The following is a 16,873-nucleotide window of genomic DNA, read 5'->3' as shown; positions in this document are numbered from 1 at the left end:
TCGGTTCTTGGCCTCACAGTATTTAACACATTTTTTTTTAATGACCTGGATAAAATATAAAATCATCACTGATAAAGTTTACAGATGACAGAAATTCAGGGAGCGCTAAATAATGAAGACAACAGGTCAATGATAAAGAGCTATCTCTGTTGCTTGGTAAACTGGGAGTAAGCAAACTATATGTATTGTTATATGGCTAACTGTATACATACAGTAACAAAGAATACACGTCACAATGGGAGACACTTTCCTGGGAGGCAGTGACTCTGAAAAAGATTTAGGGATCGTGGTGGAGAATCACTGAACGTGATCTCCCAGTCAATGCTGCGGCCAACTGGTCTAACGCAATTCTAGCATGATGGACCTCTATCTATTTTGTTTAACAAAGAGAATGTGAAGGGGTGACTTGATGACAATCTGTGATTTCTCTATGGGGAATAAGTATTATAATGGGCTCTTCAATCTAACAGAGAAAGGTATAACACAAACCAGTGGCTGGAAATTGAAGCTAGACAAATTTTTAACAAGTGAGAGTAATTAACCATTTGAAAAACTTAGCAAGCGTCATAGTAAATTCTTTGTCACTGACTATTTTAAATCAAGATTGGATGTTTTTCTAAAAGATCTGCTCTAGGAATTATTTCTGGGAAGTTCTACGGCCTATGTTGTACAGGAGGTCAGACTACATGATCATAATGGCCCCTTCCGGCCTTGGAATCTGTGAACCATGAAAGGGCTCAGAAAAATCTAAGAACTCCAGACAGTGCCACAACAGCTCCAATACAACCTTCTCAGCAGCTGTTCCTAAATGGAAGATTAAAGGGTGATGAGACTGTTAGCGTCATTGGACAGTTAACTGGGCACAGGCCTATAAATTACTCATTTGAGGGAAGCTGATCTATTACGTTCCTGAAAGGGGACATTGGACAGTCTCTCCAATAAGGGTCCCAATATCCCTTCGTTACAATGACTGTTGTTGTAAGTCACAAGCTGAAGCTTACCCCAGTCTAGAACCACAAAGAGCAAGACATGCTGAAATTCAAGTGCAGATGATGTTACCTTAGTACCTCCCCCCACCAAATAAATATCTGCTGCCAAGGATATAGCCAATCCAGTCAGCATCCAATCAATTTTGGGTACTACTAAGTAAACTGAAGACTACTCGTCGTGGGAAATACTCACCTCTGCTTCCAAGTAAAGACAGCCCAAGTTCACCAAACTCTCTACCATTTCAAAAAATAAAAAAATAAGGTTGGCTAGATTTTATTATGATACACTATTTACCATTACATAAGATTTTATGACTGGTCTGGCATGAAATGCTGTAGAGTCTGTCAGTGATCAAGCATAGGGGAGATGTGATGCTAGGACTTCAATGGTTGTACAGAGGGAACATTCCTGCTGAAGGAATAACACTTGCAGAGTTCTTCAGGCTGACCATGTAAAGCCTACTATTACGTGGTAGGCTGAAGGCCATTTTAACAGTGGGCATGAATGCAGGCATCCAAGTGACTATATCTAAAGCATAGGTGATAAAAGCTAAGCACACATGAAAAAGCTGTCCCCCTTGATCCTCTGTACAGTTATGGTAAAACTTTAGATTTAGGCAGATATATGTAGTGAGCGTTCTCCAGTCTTGAGAGACATATATCATTACTAAAGACCATCTGAACAGGATTAATTTTAAAATGAGATGCACTTTCCATAACCACATGAATAGAGATATTTCAACCTGCCTAATAAGGGTATACTTACAGGTCAGGAGACTGGGCAGTGCTACAGAGAGGTTTTATAATGAAAATCTATTTCATAACAAATAGCTGAAAGAGAACAGAGGCAGGTAAAAATAGTAGCTGTAATTCCACATGCTTGCAATAAAAATCAGTTAAGCAGGAACTTAAAAGCATCAGTGCATAATATTTTTAAGAAACACTATTCAAGCTTTAACTGTCACAAGATATGATACAGTATACTAGCAGCATCTCTGCCAAAAATGAATTAGTGAGTGGTTCAGCAATAGCTAAGTTGTTATAATGTCTGATAAAGGTATATTTCCTGGTTAGCTCTGATTGCTTTGCCATGTAATGTGGAACCCTGATCTGAAAGTCCTGATGCAGACAAAAATAGGGATTTTTGCCTGTGTCAGGACTATATTTTTAGGTTCAAAGTAGTGTCACACAAACTGCATTTTGTGGTATATTCTTGTGTTTTTCCATTATCCCTTTCTGAGGATAGGAGTTCTTGAGGCTGATCTTGGCATCAGACATTTAGCAGCATATTACACATTACAAAGGTTTAGGAGATGCAAGTCATTTTTGAAGTTAAAATACCATGCTCTGATTTGGTAGCATTTTACATCCTCATTTCACAGGTGTCAATGGCTACATCAGATGCAAGACAGTGGAGAGTCATGCCATTTGTTTCTTGTATCCTCTGCAGTATTAAAAATAAATAAAAGACCAAGCTCTGCTCTCTTAATCTATGTAGGTGGGTCTCCTTTGTCCAATAATAATCAAAATTATCAGGTTCAGCTGAGCTCTGCTCGGTTCAGGAGCCCGAGAGAGAATGCAATGGTGGCTTTTCACAACCTATTGCCCTTCTCTCCTACCTCAGAGAGGGGGGTATAATCAAATTAAGGACATGCTTAAGTGAATAGGGATGGACTTAAGTACATGCATAAAGGCTTTGCTGAATCAGAACCTGTAAAGTCTTGACTGATATTACATAAGTCATAAAAAGCAAAAGCACATCACAATGTAGTTTACTCTAGTTTATTTAGGGAGCATGTTCAGCTAATCTGGTATATAAAAAAAACCTAGTATATCCAGTCTCTGATGAAAATCATAGATAGTTTTTACTGGAACAGAGTGATCCTGATATGTTTGAATAGGGAAAGTATAAACATTTGGTACTATGAAACTCCCTTCACCTTACAATGATAGAATACAGGTAGGCTCATCAAGTACCCCACTGTGTTTCATTTCCAACTATATCGTCCCGCTACTATTGTGCAGAGAGAGGATGGTCAGTAGACAAAGGCATGACTAGAAGACTAAGCAGGAAGTTAGAAAAGAGATTAAAACATATGTATTTGATATAAATATTATAGTTTTAAAGAGACATCTAGATCAATATCTGCCATATTTCATTAACTTGACAAAGTGAACACAATATATTCAGAGAATATTGAATGGAATTTTCAGTTCATTCTCTCTGATTTATTATGACAGAATAGGTAGGGTGATTTTTCCCCCCGTCCAAGTGCTTTATATTTCTGCCAATAAAAATGGATATAACTTCTCCACAAATAAACAGCTGAGACGTTTGCATTTCATATTGGCTTCTCCGGAGGAGGCACAAGTAAAGAGAAAGGAGATCTGTTTTGCAGAATCTTGTTCTGGATGGAGCTGTTTTCATTTACAGTGCAGTTTACATGGATTAACTGTGTGTTCTTAATTATCTCACTTCAGGAATCTGGATGTTTTAGTTATTCTTTTTCTTTGCTTTAACCCACTGTACATTTGGTGGTAATGGTATTGGTTTAAGGACCTTTTATCAGAATTTTAACTTATGTTGTAAGGAACCAGTGCCTCTATAAAAGATAATATAAGCAAGTGAACAAATATACACAAGTGAACAAATTCCATCCCTGATCACGCAAAGGGATTCACCCATGAAGAGCCCTATAATTCTGTAATGTATACTATTTTTATAATGCTAATAGTAATTTTGAGATTAGAAATTCTGAGGAAATGAGAGGTGGTGAATTGGGCTATGTCCTTGTGAAAACAATGGACTCCCAGAGGCATAGAGAATCTGTGTAAAGAGTCTATAGCTCTAGCTGCTTGGCTCCTTCAGCCTCCAAGTAAGCCTTTGCTCTTTCAGCTGCTTCCGCCCCCAGAAGACTGCCAAAACTGCTTCATCCAAGTTTGAACTCCCACAGGCAGAACCTGTAAGAAGTGCTCTAAAATAATTAGGTCCATGGCTTTCCCCAGAGAGTTTGTCTCCAGAGTCCGCCACCGATCAGCCAGGTCCTGCAACCTCTGGGTTGTGGTCCCCATGGAAATGGCTCATTGTGGAACTTACACCAGTACGCTTCTGGTGTCAGTCCTAATCTAACATGGCTGCTTTCAATTCGGGGTACAAGTTTGACTGTGGGCCACTCAGAGCTCTATAACCAGCTTGAGCCTCCTCAGTGAGAAATGGTGTTATGCCGACTGTGCGAGTGGAATCTTCCCAGCCTGCCACACAGGCGGCCCACTCAAAGACTCAGAGAAAGGCCTCAGCATTGTTCTCAGGCCCAACTTTCCCAACACCAGGACGGGCCTGCCCTGTCCTAGTACTGGAAATTTCTCGAGTTGCTGTAAAAACTGCTCTGGTTGTTGATGTTGAGACTCCTGATACTGCTGCTGGGTGGCAAACTATACCTCAGACTGCTTTTGTTGACTTTTCAAAAGTTGCAGGAGGAGCGTCTGAGACTTGCTGCCTTCTGCGAATAAGCGGACAATGTCCTCCTCCTCTATTTACTGTTACTCTTTCAGTTTCCATTTCCCTCCTAGGTGGGCAGAGATCACAAATCCTGCCAAGTACACCAGTTGCAGAGGAGCTGCCTCCTGCTGAGTGCCCTTTTGTGGCCAGGAGTCGGTTTGCAGGCACCCTTCCCCAGTTATCGCCCTCTTGTGGGGCCCGTAAGAACTCCATGCAGTCTCTCTTGTGGCTAACAGTGCCTCCACCTGGGGCTGGTTTAATAACAGGAGTGGTTCAAACAATCCTCAGAGTCCCAAAATAAAGCCCATGACCATAGCACAAATGTTCATGCTTAGCCCTGGTTCTTTTGTCACACACAGACTTCTGTCCCAGTCTGCTCCACCCAAAGCCACCAGTCCCACCCCTCTGGGCCTGACTTCCTTCTCCTGTCAGCTCCATCCTGCAGCTTCCTGCTGCCTCCATATAAGGAGGCCCCTCATGCAACCCAGGATTGGCTAGCCTCAGCCTTCCAGTCCTTAGGGGGTGAGCCACCTTGTTACAGATCCTTTTGCAGGACAAGTACCTCACAGGCTATGAAATTGCATTGATTTATTAGAACAGTTTCATCATTGGTGTAATTCCACTGAAGACACTGATATTACAGAAATAGGATGAATTTAGTCTTCATGAACACTTAATAATACAGATATCTGAAATACTCAACCCACCCTTGTTTCTTTTTCAAAAATGTAAAGAATCAAATTAATTCGTTAAATTAATATTATGAGAAACGATATCAAAGCTTTAATTCAGCTTTTAATTCAGATTAAAAATCATGGCCCAAATTCTGGGATGCATCCAAGTCATTGCAAGGAAAGTTGTAATCTGACTGTAATATTTCTTTACTTGTGTTATTAATTGTTTTGTTTTTAAAATCTAAATTACTTTTGATCCATTTATGGTGGTGTTTTACATTTCCGTGTTACTCAAAGAAATGTGATTGCTCCGTTTATATAGCCAGGTTCAGTGTCTTGTTCTAATGCACTAGCCACTGCTCTCCTTTTATAATCTGATTCACTCAGGCACACATGGTATCCCTGGGAAGTCAATTAAACTCTGCATGAGTGGTAGCATCTACCTGTGTAGATGAAATTGCAGGATCAGGACCTATAACCTAGTGTTATAGTGCTTGAGTTTTCCACACTGCAAGGTGAATTTTTAAATTGGAAAAAGAACCTGTCAATTGAAACTTGAAAGTATAATACAACAAAGTAATTTTGATTAATACTGTGTTAGATTTTGGCACTTTTTAAAAACCAAAACCTATATTTCAGACTAAATTTCTTGGTAATGCCTCTTAAAGTATACTCCCATCAAAGCAAGTCTGTTAGCCCAGATTCTGAATTACTACAACGTTATTTTACTATCAATCAATTCTAACTGAATTCAAAACACTTTCAATATGTTGGCTTTTTTTAAATGTTTACTGTATGGAAAAAAATGGGTGTTGCAGGGAAAGGGAATGATTATAGGCACAGAAAGGGGAAGCTATAAATCTTCAAATCAGATACAGGACAGATTGGAACAATATGGGTTTTTCCAATGTTTCTAAGATAATGTACCTAATAACTCTCCTTGGGCAAGAAGGCAATCTGTTTTCAATCAATCTCTCTCCTATGCAAAAATATCACATGTTAAAGGGAGAATTTTATTTATTTATTTATTCTGAACCCGGAAGATTCCCTATCACAATTGCTCTGATTTGTATCTGACAACTAGTACAATATAAGAAAAAGCAAAGATGCAGGGGACAGATAATGTGTGTGTATAAGTAATACATAGTTCCAATGCATTCTGCCACTTTCGTATGATCCCAGTCCTTCTGCTAACGTACAAGAAATCTATGTTCCTGTTTCTCCACTGTCTTGAGCCTTACGTAGTACTATACACTAAGGTAAAGTGGGTGTAAAATGCTACTGAATCAGAATTATGACACTTTATGCATGACTAAATGACTGACCAAACTGCAAAGCAATTGAGAATCTAACCTGAGTTTCTGCTGTAGTTGTCCACCTCCATATTGCAACCAAGGTAGCTGATGGCTTTACAGTCAGTATTTGGTCTTCACTTTGCTCTTATAAAATGTGGAAGCTATTTAAAAACATAAAAAAGTTACTGTTCTATGAGTTAAAGTATGTCTTCAGTCCCACCTTGCATCCAGGAAGGAAATGTCTTTTTTTGTGCAAGAAATCAATATTGTTCTATGGACTTGCCCCTGGAAGTGTTTGCAGAGCAAGTGGAATCTGAAGTCTTAAGAACTGTAAAAAGCAATAATAAAATGCTGTTACCTAAACAAAGAAATTTTCCTGTTGCCATAAATATTATAGCAATTAAACAAGATAAAAAATGCAACTCCTAAAGAGGGATGGCAAATAAGTCCCACTTACTATGATTCTTAGGATCAAAATTGCTTATTTTTTGCTATTATTTTTCATTTTTTGTGCCTTTGCAATTCCGGGTGCTTTTGGGGAACAGATGCAGGAAGAGTGCCTGAATACCCCAAGAAAACTACTACCTCCAAAGCTGTTACTTCAATTTGGCAGACTCAGGAGGTTCAGAATTTACATTTAATGTTCTCTTAAGCATAAAGAATGAGTGTATTCGAACACAACCTCTGAAACTTTTGAGGTTTGCTCATCACTAATTTGTAAGTTTTTAACTAATGAACTAGGTTCACCCAGATATTACATGGTGATTTGCGAGGCATAAGTCATCTATGACTCTTGCAAAGCTAATTTATGCAACCTCAAAAGTGGCTAGGAAATGGGTCTGGCTAAGGCAACCTTGGATTGCTATTTAAAGCTGTCCTTCACTGGCAGAACCCCCAAGGAAGATCAGCAGTACAAACACCACATGGCAAATTTTGGAACAAAACCTTTGTGACAAGCTGTAGTGGGATTTACAAAACTGAGCATAGGCAGAATGGAGAGGTGCATTTTCCCCATTTACAGGCATCCAGGCTGACCACATCCCCAGCATTGCTGCCAGAACTGCCAATCATGGGATCTTGCAAACATAGGTGGGACCAATAAGAAAATCAAGCCCAACTATTAAGGAAGGAGAACAGAGAGAGATAGGGAGGCAGAAAGGCCTGGGGGAGGGGAGGGGCTACAGTCCCATTCCATGCTGCCTCTAAATAATCTGACAGGGAGACAGAGATTGCAAACCCTGAATTTAGGAGCTTATAGACTCATTTTAGGTTAAGCTGATAGAAACCAGTTAGATAAACTGGGAGGGAGATATGATTGTTCTCTATGTATGCATTAGAGCAGCGGTTCTCAACTCAGGGTCCCTGGTCCCCTGGATGTCTGCGAGTCCTTTCATGGGGGTCATGGAGCCCTGCAGCTGAAACCCAGTGCCCCGAGTCCCAGCACTGAAGACAGGAGCGGCACAGGGCTGAACCCTCTCCCTCCTCGTCCCCGAAGCCAGGAGCGGCACCGGGCTGAAGCTGGCTGACCCCTCCCAACCCCCCGAAGCCGGGAGCAGCGCGGGGCTGAAGCTGGCCTACCTACTCCCCCTCTACCCCCGAAGCCGGGAGTGGCTTGCAGTTGAAGCCGGCCGACCCCCACCCAAAGCCAGGAATAGCAGGGGGCTGAAGCTGGGAGCCCCAGCACCCCACCCCTGCTGAAGCTGGGAGCCCCCCTCCGCCTGTACACAGCCTCCAGCTACCCCCTGCCTGCACCCCGAGCTACTCCCCTGCTCATACACAGCCCCTAGCTACCCCCTCCCTGCACCCGGAGCAATTTTCAAACTTTTTAAACTAAGTCCCCCCTTTGAGTTATATTTTTGTTTGCATCCCTCCACAGTCTAGACAGGCTGGGTGGCCTCCTGAGTGAGTCGGAGTGGAGGTGCACTGTGCCCCGCCAGCCCTTGCCCACCCAAAATGGAAGTAAAACTATGCCTATGCCCAAGGGTCGTCCTCCCCCTCAGCCCTGAGTTCCCCCCACCCCTGCTGGGCTCTGGCATTTTTATGGCGTGTTGAGGGGGGCCTCAGCAAGAAAAAGGTTGAGAACCCCTGCATTAGAGGGCTAAATACGAGGGAGGGAGAGGAGTTATTTAAGTTAAGTGCCCATGTGGACACAAGAACAAATGGATATAAACTAGACATCAACAAGTTTAGGCTTGAAATTAGACAAGGGTATCTAACCATCAGAGGAGTGACGTTCTGGAACAGCCTCCAAAGAGGAGCAATGGGGGCAAAAAACCCAGACTGAGCATGATAAGTTTGTGTGATGAGACTGCCTATAATGGCATGGAGCCAGTCTGCGACTGCTAGCAACAAATATCTCTAATGATTGGTGAGGAATACTAGATGGGGAGGACTCTGAGTTACTACAGAGAATTCTTTCCCAGGTGTCTGGCTGGTGGGTCTTGCCCACATGCTCAGGGTCTAACTGATTCCCATATTTGGGGCCAGGAAGGAATTTTCCCCTGGGTCAGATTGGCAGAGACCCTAGGGGGGTTTCACCTTCCTCTGCAGCATGGGGCACAGGTCTCTTGCAGGTTTAAACTAGTGTAAATAGTGAATTCTCTGTAACTTTAAGTCTTTAAACCATGATTTTAGGACTTCAGTGAGAGGTTAGGGGTCTATGACAGAAGTAGATGGGTGAGGTTCTGTGGCCTGCAATGTTCACGAGGTCAGACTAGGTGATCATGATGGTCCCTTCTGGCCTTAAAGTCTATGAGTCTGACTGCCCCAAGAGAATTGACGACATGGTACCAGAAGTGGAGTTGACTTTAACTGTAAAAAAGAGAAGCCCTCCCCCGCAACAAACTACACATTTTTTTTTTTCTGGTATATATGTAAGAGAATTATGGAGGCGAATCAGCTTCTACAATGACTGGTTGATTTAGAAGCACAGGAACAACATAGGCAGCAACAACTGTTTAAACAGATGGCATTGAACCAACAACTGTTGTTACAGCAAATGGTGTACCTGATGCTGGCTACTACTCCTGATGGTGTTGTTACTATAGGGAATGCATGTTCTGTACTTCAGGGGACCGTGACATTTCCCCAGATGATGACCTGGAATCATTCTTGGTAATTTTTAAAAGGTTTTCACAGTCTCTCATGGCCCTCAGCCCAGTGGACAATCCGGCTTGCTCCACTCCTCATTGTGGAAGCCCAGGCAACATACTGGGGACTTGACACAGCGGCCTAGGACTATGAACAGGTGAAGTCCATACTGGACTGTGAAGAAACCTACTGTCAGCAGTTCCATCATGAGCAGTATCACACCCCACCTCCTCAAAAACATGGCCACGGATGATCGCCCAAAGGCTAAAGGACTTCTGCTGGTGTTGGTTAAAGCCAGAGTCTCAAATGGAATCCTAGATAGCAGAACTCTTAGTTATGGAGCAGTTTGTACAGATTCCTCCACTGGCGGAGGAAGATTGTGTTTGCAGTCAGCGACCAGTAACCCTAGCAGATGCCACCCATAGGCCCTCTTGTAGAGGACTACATGGCTGCTCGCACCATCCAGTGGCCCTCTGCTGCAGAAGTACCCACACGGAAGAATGAAACTGAGTAACCAAAGGTGGGGGTGGCCCATATTGGGTAAACCCAAGGAAATCCAAATGGCTGGCTGGTTGTTGGGCAGCATTGGTAACCGGCACTCCTCTCGGGGTCCATGGGTAAGTTTCTCCTGAGACAGCAGGGTCTACGACTTTAAATGCCCTTCCCAGCCCCCTGCCCCACGCCAACACAGGAACAAAGGCCAAGAGAAATTCAGAAAGAGGACAAAGTCACTAGAAAGACAAGGGACAGACTTGGTAGTTTTTTACTCCTGTGGAGAACAGGCACATAGGTTTTGTGACTGCCTCTAGGTGAAGTGTAATTTTGGGCATGTCTGGACAGGAGACAATAGGGCCCAGAAAAAAGCACCATGAAAACTCACAATATCAGAGGTGAATGGCCAAGAAACATTGGCCCTTGTAGACTTGGGGTGTGACCATACATTTGTATGGGAGTGGAAACTGGGAACAGTAGGGAAGCTGGCAAAGGGGGAAACCCCCATTAAATGCACCCATGGAGATATTCTTGGGTATCCTAGCATGACAGTAAAATTGACTGTTGATGGGAACAAAGGTGAGATGAAGGTATGTGTGTCTCTGGATCTCCTACCCAGTGATATTAGACCAAGACTGGACATATGTCCCTGAACTATTCCAGAAGCTTCCCTTAGCATAGGAGCCTGAGGATGACATTCCAAAAGAAATGTTAGGGGTCCTGTTCCATTTAAGGACTCTGACCTACTTTCCTCCCAGCCTAGAAGGAAAAAGTTCTGAAGAGAGAAGTGGATAGAAAGGAAAGAGCAGAGAGAGGTGGCCCCCTCCACAGACATAATGGAGACCACAAACTCTATAGTGGATCCAGGCAATGCAGAAGATTCCAAGACAGGGCTTTCCATGGCCCTAAATGAGACACCCCCTCAGCTACTGGACTCAGAGAAGTTAACAGACTTCTCAGATTTCCATGTGGAGCAAAAACACCACCAAGACTTTGAAATGGGCCTTCAAACAAGTAGCAGTGATAGATGATGAGGAGGTGGACCCCCCTGAAGGCTGAATAGTACCCTTATTTTGCTATTAAGATAAACTTGTTCTATTGCATAGACCAGGACAGGCAGACACAAGAGATACAGATGCAGTTACTAGTGCCCCAGTATATCATTGCAAGATCCTGCATTTTGCACACGCAATCCCATGTTCAGGACACCTTGGGAAAAATAAGACACTGTCTAGGATCCTAGCCTGATGCTTTTGGCCAGAGGTCCTTAAACAAGCCAAGAATTTCTGTGCATCATGTCCCAAATGCCAATTAATGGCCCCCCCAAGAGAGTTCCATGGGGTTCATTAATATCCTTTCTCTGGGCAGAGACCCACTTTGAATGAATAGGAATCAACTTTATAGGTCCCCTAGAAAAGAGTGCCTCCAGACACGACATGATAACAAGTACATTCTGTACATGACCTGATACTCGAAAGCCATATCACTGTCTTTGTGTGGGTAGGGATTCCCAGAGACATCCTGACAGACCAGGGAACAAATTTCATGATGAGATAGGTCTGTGGCCTGCTGAAAATCAAAGTATTATGCACATCAGTATGCCATCCACAGATGAATGGTCTAGTGGAAAGTTTTAATGATATGCTAAAGAGAATGCTCAAGAAATTCATTACCCCAGACCCTCAACACTGAAACCAAGTACTTCCAGCCCTACTCTTCACCAAAATATGTTGGGGAAGAATCAACATGGCTTTTGTAAAGGGAAATCACGCCTCACCAATCTATTAGAATTCATTGACGGTGTCAACAAATGTGAGGACAATGGTGATCTAATGGATATAGTGTACTTGCACTTTCAGAAAACCTTTGGCAAGGTCTGTCAGCAAAGGCTGTTAAACTAAATAAGGAATCCAGGGGTAAGAGGGAAGGTCCTCTCATGGATCAGTAATGGGTTAAAAGCTCGGAAACAAAGGATATGAATAAATAGTCAGTTTTTACAGTGGAGAGAGGTAAATAGTGAGATTCCCCCAAGGTTCTGTGCTGGAGCCAATGTTGTTCAATGTATTCATAAATGATCTGAAAAAAAGGGGTAAACAGTGAAGAGACTGGGCAGCAAAATGACAGATGAAATTCAGTGTTGATAAGGGCAAAGTATTGTACATTGGAAAACATAATCCCAAGTATACATACAAAATGATGCGGTCTAAATTAAACTCTTACCACTCAATAAAGAGATCTTGGCATCACCATGGATAGTTCTCTGAAAACATCTGCTCAATGTGCAGTGGCAGTCAGAAAAGCTAACCAAATGTTAGGAAAATTAGGAAAGGGATAGTTAATATGACAGAAAATGTCATAATGTCTCCATATAAATCTATGGTATGCCCATGCCTTGAATATTCTGTGCAGTCTTGGTCACCCCATCTCAAAAAAGATATATTAGAATTGGAAAAAGTACAGAGAAGGGTAACAAAAATGACTAGGCATATGGAACTGCTACCATAAGAGGAGAGACTAAAAAGTCTGGGACTGTTCAGTTTACAAAAGAAATGACCAAGGAGGGATATGATAGAGGTCTATAAAATCATGAATAGGAAGTGAATAAGGAAGTGCTATTTACACCTTCACATAAGACATGAACCACAGTCACCAATGAAATTAATAGTCAGAAGGTTTTAAACAAACAAAAGGAAGTACTTCTTCACAGAACACAACTTGTGGAACTCATTGCCAAGGAATGTTGGTAAGGTCAAAAATATAACAGCGTTCAAAAAAAGCATCAGATAAGTTCATGGAGGATAGATTCATCAATGACTATTAGCCAAAATGGTCAGGAATGCAACCCCTTACTCGGGTGTCCCTAAACCTCAGACTGCCAGAAGTTAGAGCTGGATTACATGGGCTGGATAACTCAATAATTTCCCTCTTCTGTTCATTCCCTCTGAAGCATTAGGCACCAGCCATGGTCAGAAGACAGGATATTGGGCAAGATGGACCATTGGTCTGACCCAATATGGCCGTTCTTATTTTCTTAAGAAGCTCACAGAGAGACAAAGGAAGACTGCAAGCCTTGGAATTTAAGGGAAGGTTGACTCATTTTGGGTTAAGTTGATGGACTGGGCTAATTTGAGATGAATAGAAGGGGAGCAGTTAGGAGAAAGCTGGGGTCTCTAGAGAGAACTGTTCCAAGAGCAGTTGACGCAAGCCTTTCTGCTTTCAGAGCAGCCTTTTACTGAGACCCTTCTTTGCTGCTCTGTATGAAAGCCAGAGATGGTGAGAAGAGTTAGCAAAAAGTCTGTGCAATCGCTAAAAGTTTTGCTTACAAGTAACTTATTGACTTCATGCTACTGTGACCATGTTTTGTGTCCCTCAAAGGAAATATTGACCACTGTGAATGCTAGCTCTTAACTCTGTGTTCAGTCATTCTTGTTGTTTGCCTCAACCAAGATCATTGACTACCTAAGTCTGACTACTTCCCCAAGAAATAACATGGAGATATCTGTTCTGCTATGCTTACGTTCACAAAGAGAGAGCCTACAGGATGAAACAGCCATGGGGACCTAGCCCTTAAAGTCATATTTGTACTCTCTATTCATTTACATTGAATAATGAGTTTGCTACACTTTCTGAGCTGATGCAATATCTGATTTTAGTGTTCTGTTGCATGCCTATGAGAGAGACACAGACTCTTCTCTGAGCTGATTAGGTCTTAACTGGAGTATTGTGCCCAGTTCTGGGTGCCACATTTCAGAAAAGATGTGGACAAACTGGAGAAAGTCTAGAGAACAGCAACACAAATGATTAAAGGTCTAGAAAACATGACCTACGAGGGAAGATTGAAAAAAAAAAAACGAGTTTGATTAGTCTGGAAAAGAGAAGACTGAGAGGGGACATAACAGTTTTCAAGTACATAAAAGGTTGTTAGAAGGAGGAGGGAGAAAAATTGTTCTTAACCGCTGAGAATAGGACAAGAAGCAATGGGCTTAAATTGCAGCAAGGGAGGTTTAGATTGGACATTAGGAAACATTTCCTAATTGTCAGGGTGGTTAAGCACTGGAATAAATTGCCTAGGGAGGTTGTGGAATCTCCATCACTGGAGATTTTTAAGAGCAGGTTAGACAAACACCTGTCAGGGATAGTCTAGATGATACTTAGTCCTGCCATGAGTGCAGGGGACTGGACTAGATGACCTCTCAAGGTCCAGTCCAGTCCTATGATTCTGTGATCATTGCAGTCAGCTGAACCCTCAGCTGCACCCAGCGAACACTGGGCAAAGCTGAAGGATGCTGCAGCCAAGAAGTAGTTTGCAGTTCCCCAAACCAGTGACAATTTCTACACCAGCCCTGGCTCCAGCACAGAGGCTGCTATGAACTGCCAGATTGTGAAGGCCCTACAGGGCAGCTCTCAAGTCTCTTTTTGCCTGAAAAATGGGTCAGATATTTGGTTTATTGTATTTGTTACTTATTGCATGCTGATACAGTGCTTGGTAACCTATGGAACAGGGGAGGAAGTTTTTGTTTCCTGCTTTGTGGAGTTCACCATCTGTGGGTCCAGGTCTTCATGCAATTCTACCAAACATATAGCTTATGATGTCGTTGAAGCTATAGCAGCCACTCATGGTAGCAAGCACTGCACCTGGCAAATACGTATTTGTAGGACCAGGTCCTAATTAGACATAGTATAGCCTAAATATAATTTTATATAGACCATTACAAATTGAAGGAAAAAAACAGTCTGTGATTTTTGTTGTTTGTTTTTACAAATACATTAGCACAAGACTTTAGATCTGAATTTAGGAAGACAATTATCTCAAACACTTCTTATATGGCCTTTCAGTGACAACCCACCAAGCCATGAGCACATGGAGTATTAGAAAATAAAGTGGTAATAGTAAAGCAGTCCCCTATAGTGTGCTGGATTAGTATAATACTTCATTGTGCTTTGCTTTCCTAGTCACTACCAGCACCACTGCAAAAGCAGTAGTACATGATGGTGATATTATTAACTGCATCATGCATATTACTGATTTATTTTTTGTTCTGCATCATTATCCTTTCACCAGTGAGTTCATTGCATTATTTTCATATACTTAGTCAAGCACCAAATTATGAAGCAAGTACAGGCTCCCATAATAGTCCCTTATGGCACATTACATAAGCGATTATTGCTGCTACCTATTATTTGTTGCTTCCAGCCAATGAGGTTTCTACATTAATGGAATGCGCACAGAACAATTATGAAATAGGTAAGACTTGGGCAGTTTAAATTTTGCCCTTGAAATTATTTTGCTTCATTTTGGCCACCTGCTGCAGCTCAGATGTCAGCCAACAAATAAATTGTGCCTTTGTTGCAATCAGCATATAGACTCAATCAGCTGTAATGAGGTCAGATTACTGAATGACTCTCTGCTACCTTAATAATTAAATTGAATCCACACTTCTACTGCCCTCTCTTTCCCTGACAGCTGTAAGAAATGTGGCAAGCAACAGCAGTAGCAATGGAAGTACTGTAAACACCAGCACCTCCCATGTACTCATCTGACTAATGAAAGCCATGCTTTTGTCTGTGTTGTGGTAGAAACACTGAGCCACTGTAGAGCATGCTAGAGCACAAGTACTTGGACAACACTTTAGAATAAGTCCATTAAGCAAGGAAGCAAAGAAAGGACAGAACTGTAGACATTTCACTCAGCGTGTAAGAAATCAATCTATAGAAGTGGACACTGTTTCTGTGTTGTATATTTGGGTTCTCCCCTTTGACACTGCTGGAAATTGCATGGAGCATAAGTGTGATAGCACTCTGTACAGATTCTGGTTCTGTGAGGGTGTTCCATTGCATTGCAGAATTAAAAAATGTCCACTTATTGTAAAGTGCTCCCACTGCAGGACTTACAGTAGAAAATGCAAGATTTCTCTTTTTATTGCTTATGGCCCATAATATGTCAAGCTTTTCACTGGCTTCACTGATATAACTGGGAAAATAAGTAGAATCATTTCAGGGAGATTTGTTGTCTCATTACATGATAAGCTCTATGTTTCTGAACAAAAAATTTAATAGTAAATCTTAGGAGAGGAGGTGGAAGGAGAAATATGACTCTGAGAGGGACTGGATAATACAGCATATAAGTGTATACATAAATAATGATATTTATTGTTAAATGTTTAAAACCACTTGGCCAAATGGTTTTGCTTGTAATAGTCTTTTGCAGCATCAGGTGAGAGCCCATATATAGTTTCAATGTCAAATTACCTTCTAATATTGATGGTTTCCTTTGATGACTTCAGGGAGTAGGTGTTAGAGAAGCATCAGGAAGAATGCTTCCTTTTTCAGCCAACAGCTTATTTTACCCTTTTTGTTTGCATGCTTGTTTGTTAGTTTTCCCTGCAAAAGTAACTCTACATTTTCTGTCACAGGCACATAGTTGTCTGTGGTCACATAACACTTGAAAGTGTGTCCAACTTCCTGAAGGACTTCCTGCACAAGGACAGGGATGATGTGAACGTGGAAATCGTCTTTCTGCATAAGTGAGTAATCTTTCCAACCAAAACCTTTCTTGCTAATCAAAAAGGTCTGAAAGTGTCCTAAAGTCTCCTTGGTGTCAGTGTTGGTTTGAGGGTAGAGCAGGGGACAAAGAGACTGTTAGGGTCAAACTTATTCGGTGAAGTTAGACCAGAGATGTCTTTAACCTGTGCGGTGAAATCCTGATCCCTTTGAAATCAATGGCCAAATTCCTGTTGACTTTAATAGGACTAGGATTTGACCCAAGATGTCAATTTGTGACTCTTCCACTAGCTTTTTATAAGTCTAAGGTTGGGATTTAAGGAGTCTTACTCC

The 16,873-nt window shown here is 41.9% G+C and overlaps 1 protein-coding gene across 41 annotated transcripts in view; it reads left to right on the top strand.

Moving 5' to 3' along the window:
• Positions 1 to 16,873, top strand: part of KCNMA1 (potassium calcium-activated channel subfamily M alpha 1) — an 835,052-nt gene that overhangs the window by 622,697 nt on the left and 195,482 nt on the right. For all 41 annotated transcript variants that reach the window (XM_043551031.1, XM_043551030.1, XM_043551023.1 and 38 more), the window contains exon 10: positions 16,453 to 16,563. In XM_043551031.1, the coding sequence (XP_043406966.1) occupies positions 16,453 to 16,563 (111 nt within the window). The remainder of the gene's footprint in view (positions 1 to 16,452; positions 16,564 to 16,873) is intronic.

The sequence above is a fragment of the Chelonia mydas genome, chromosome 7 (assembly GCF_015237465.2).
Source record: "Chelonia mydas isolate rCheMyd1 chromosome 7, rCheMyd1.pri.v2, whole genome shotgun sequence".
Taxonomy (NCBI): Eukaryota; Metazoa; Chordata; order Testudines; family Cheloniidae; genus Chelonia; species Chelonia mydas.
Note: the sequence above shows the minus strand (reverse complement) of the source record. Positions and strands in the feature narration are given on the sequence as shown.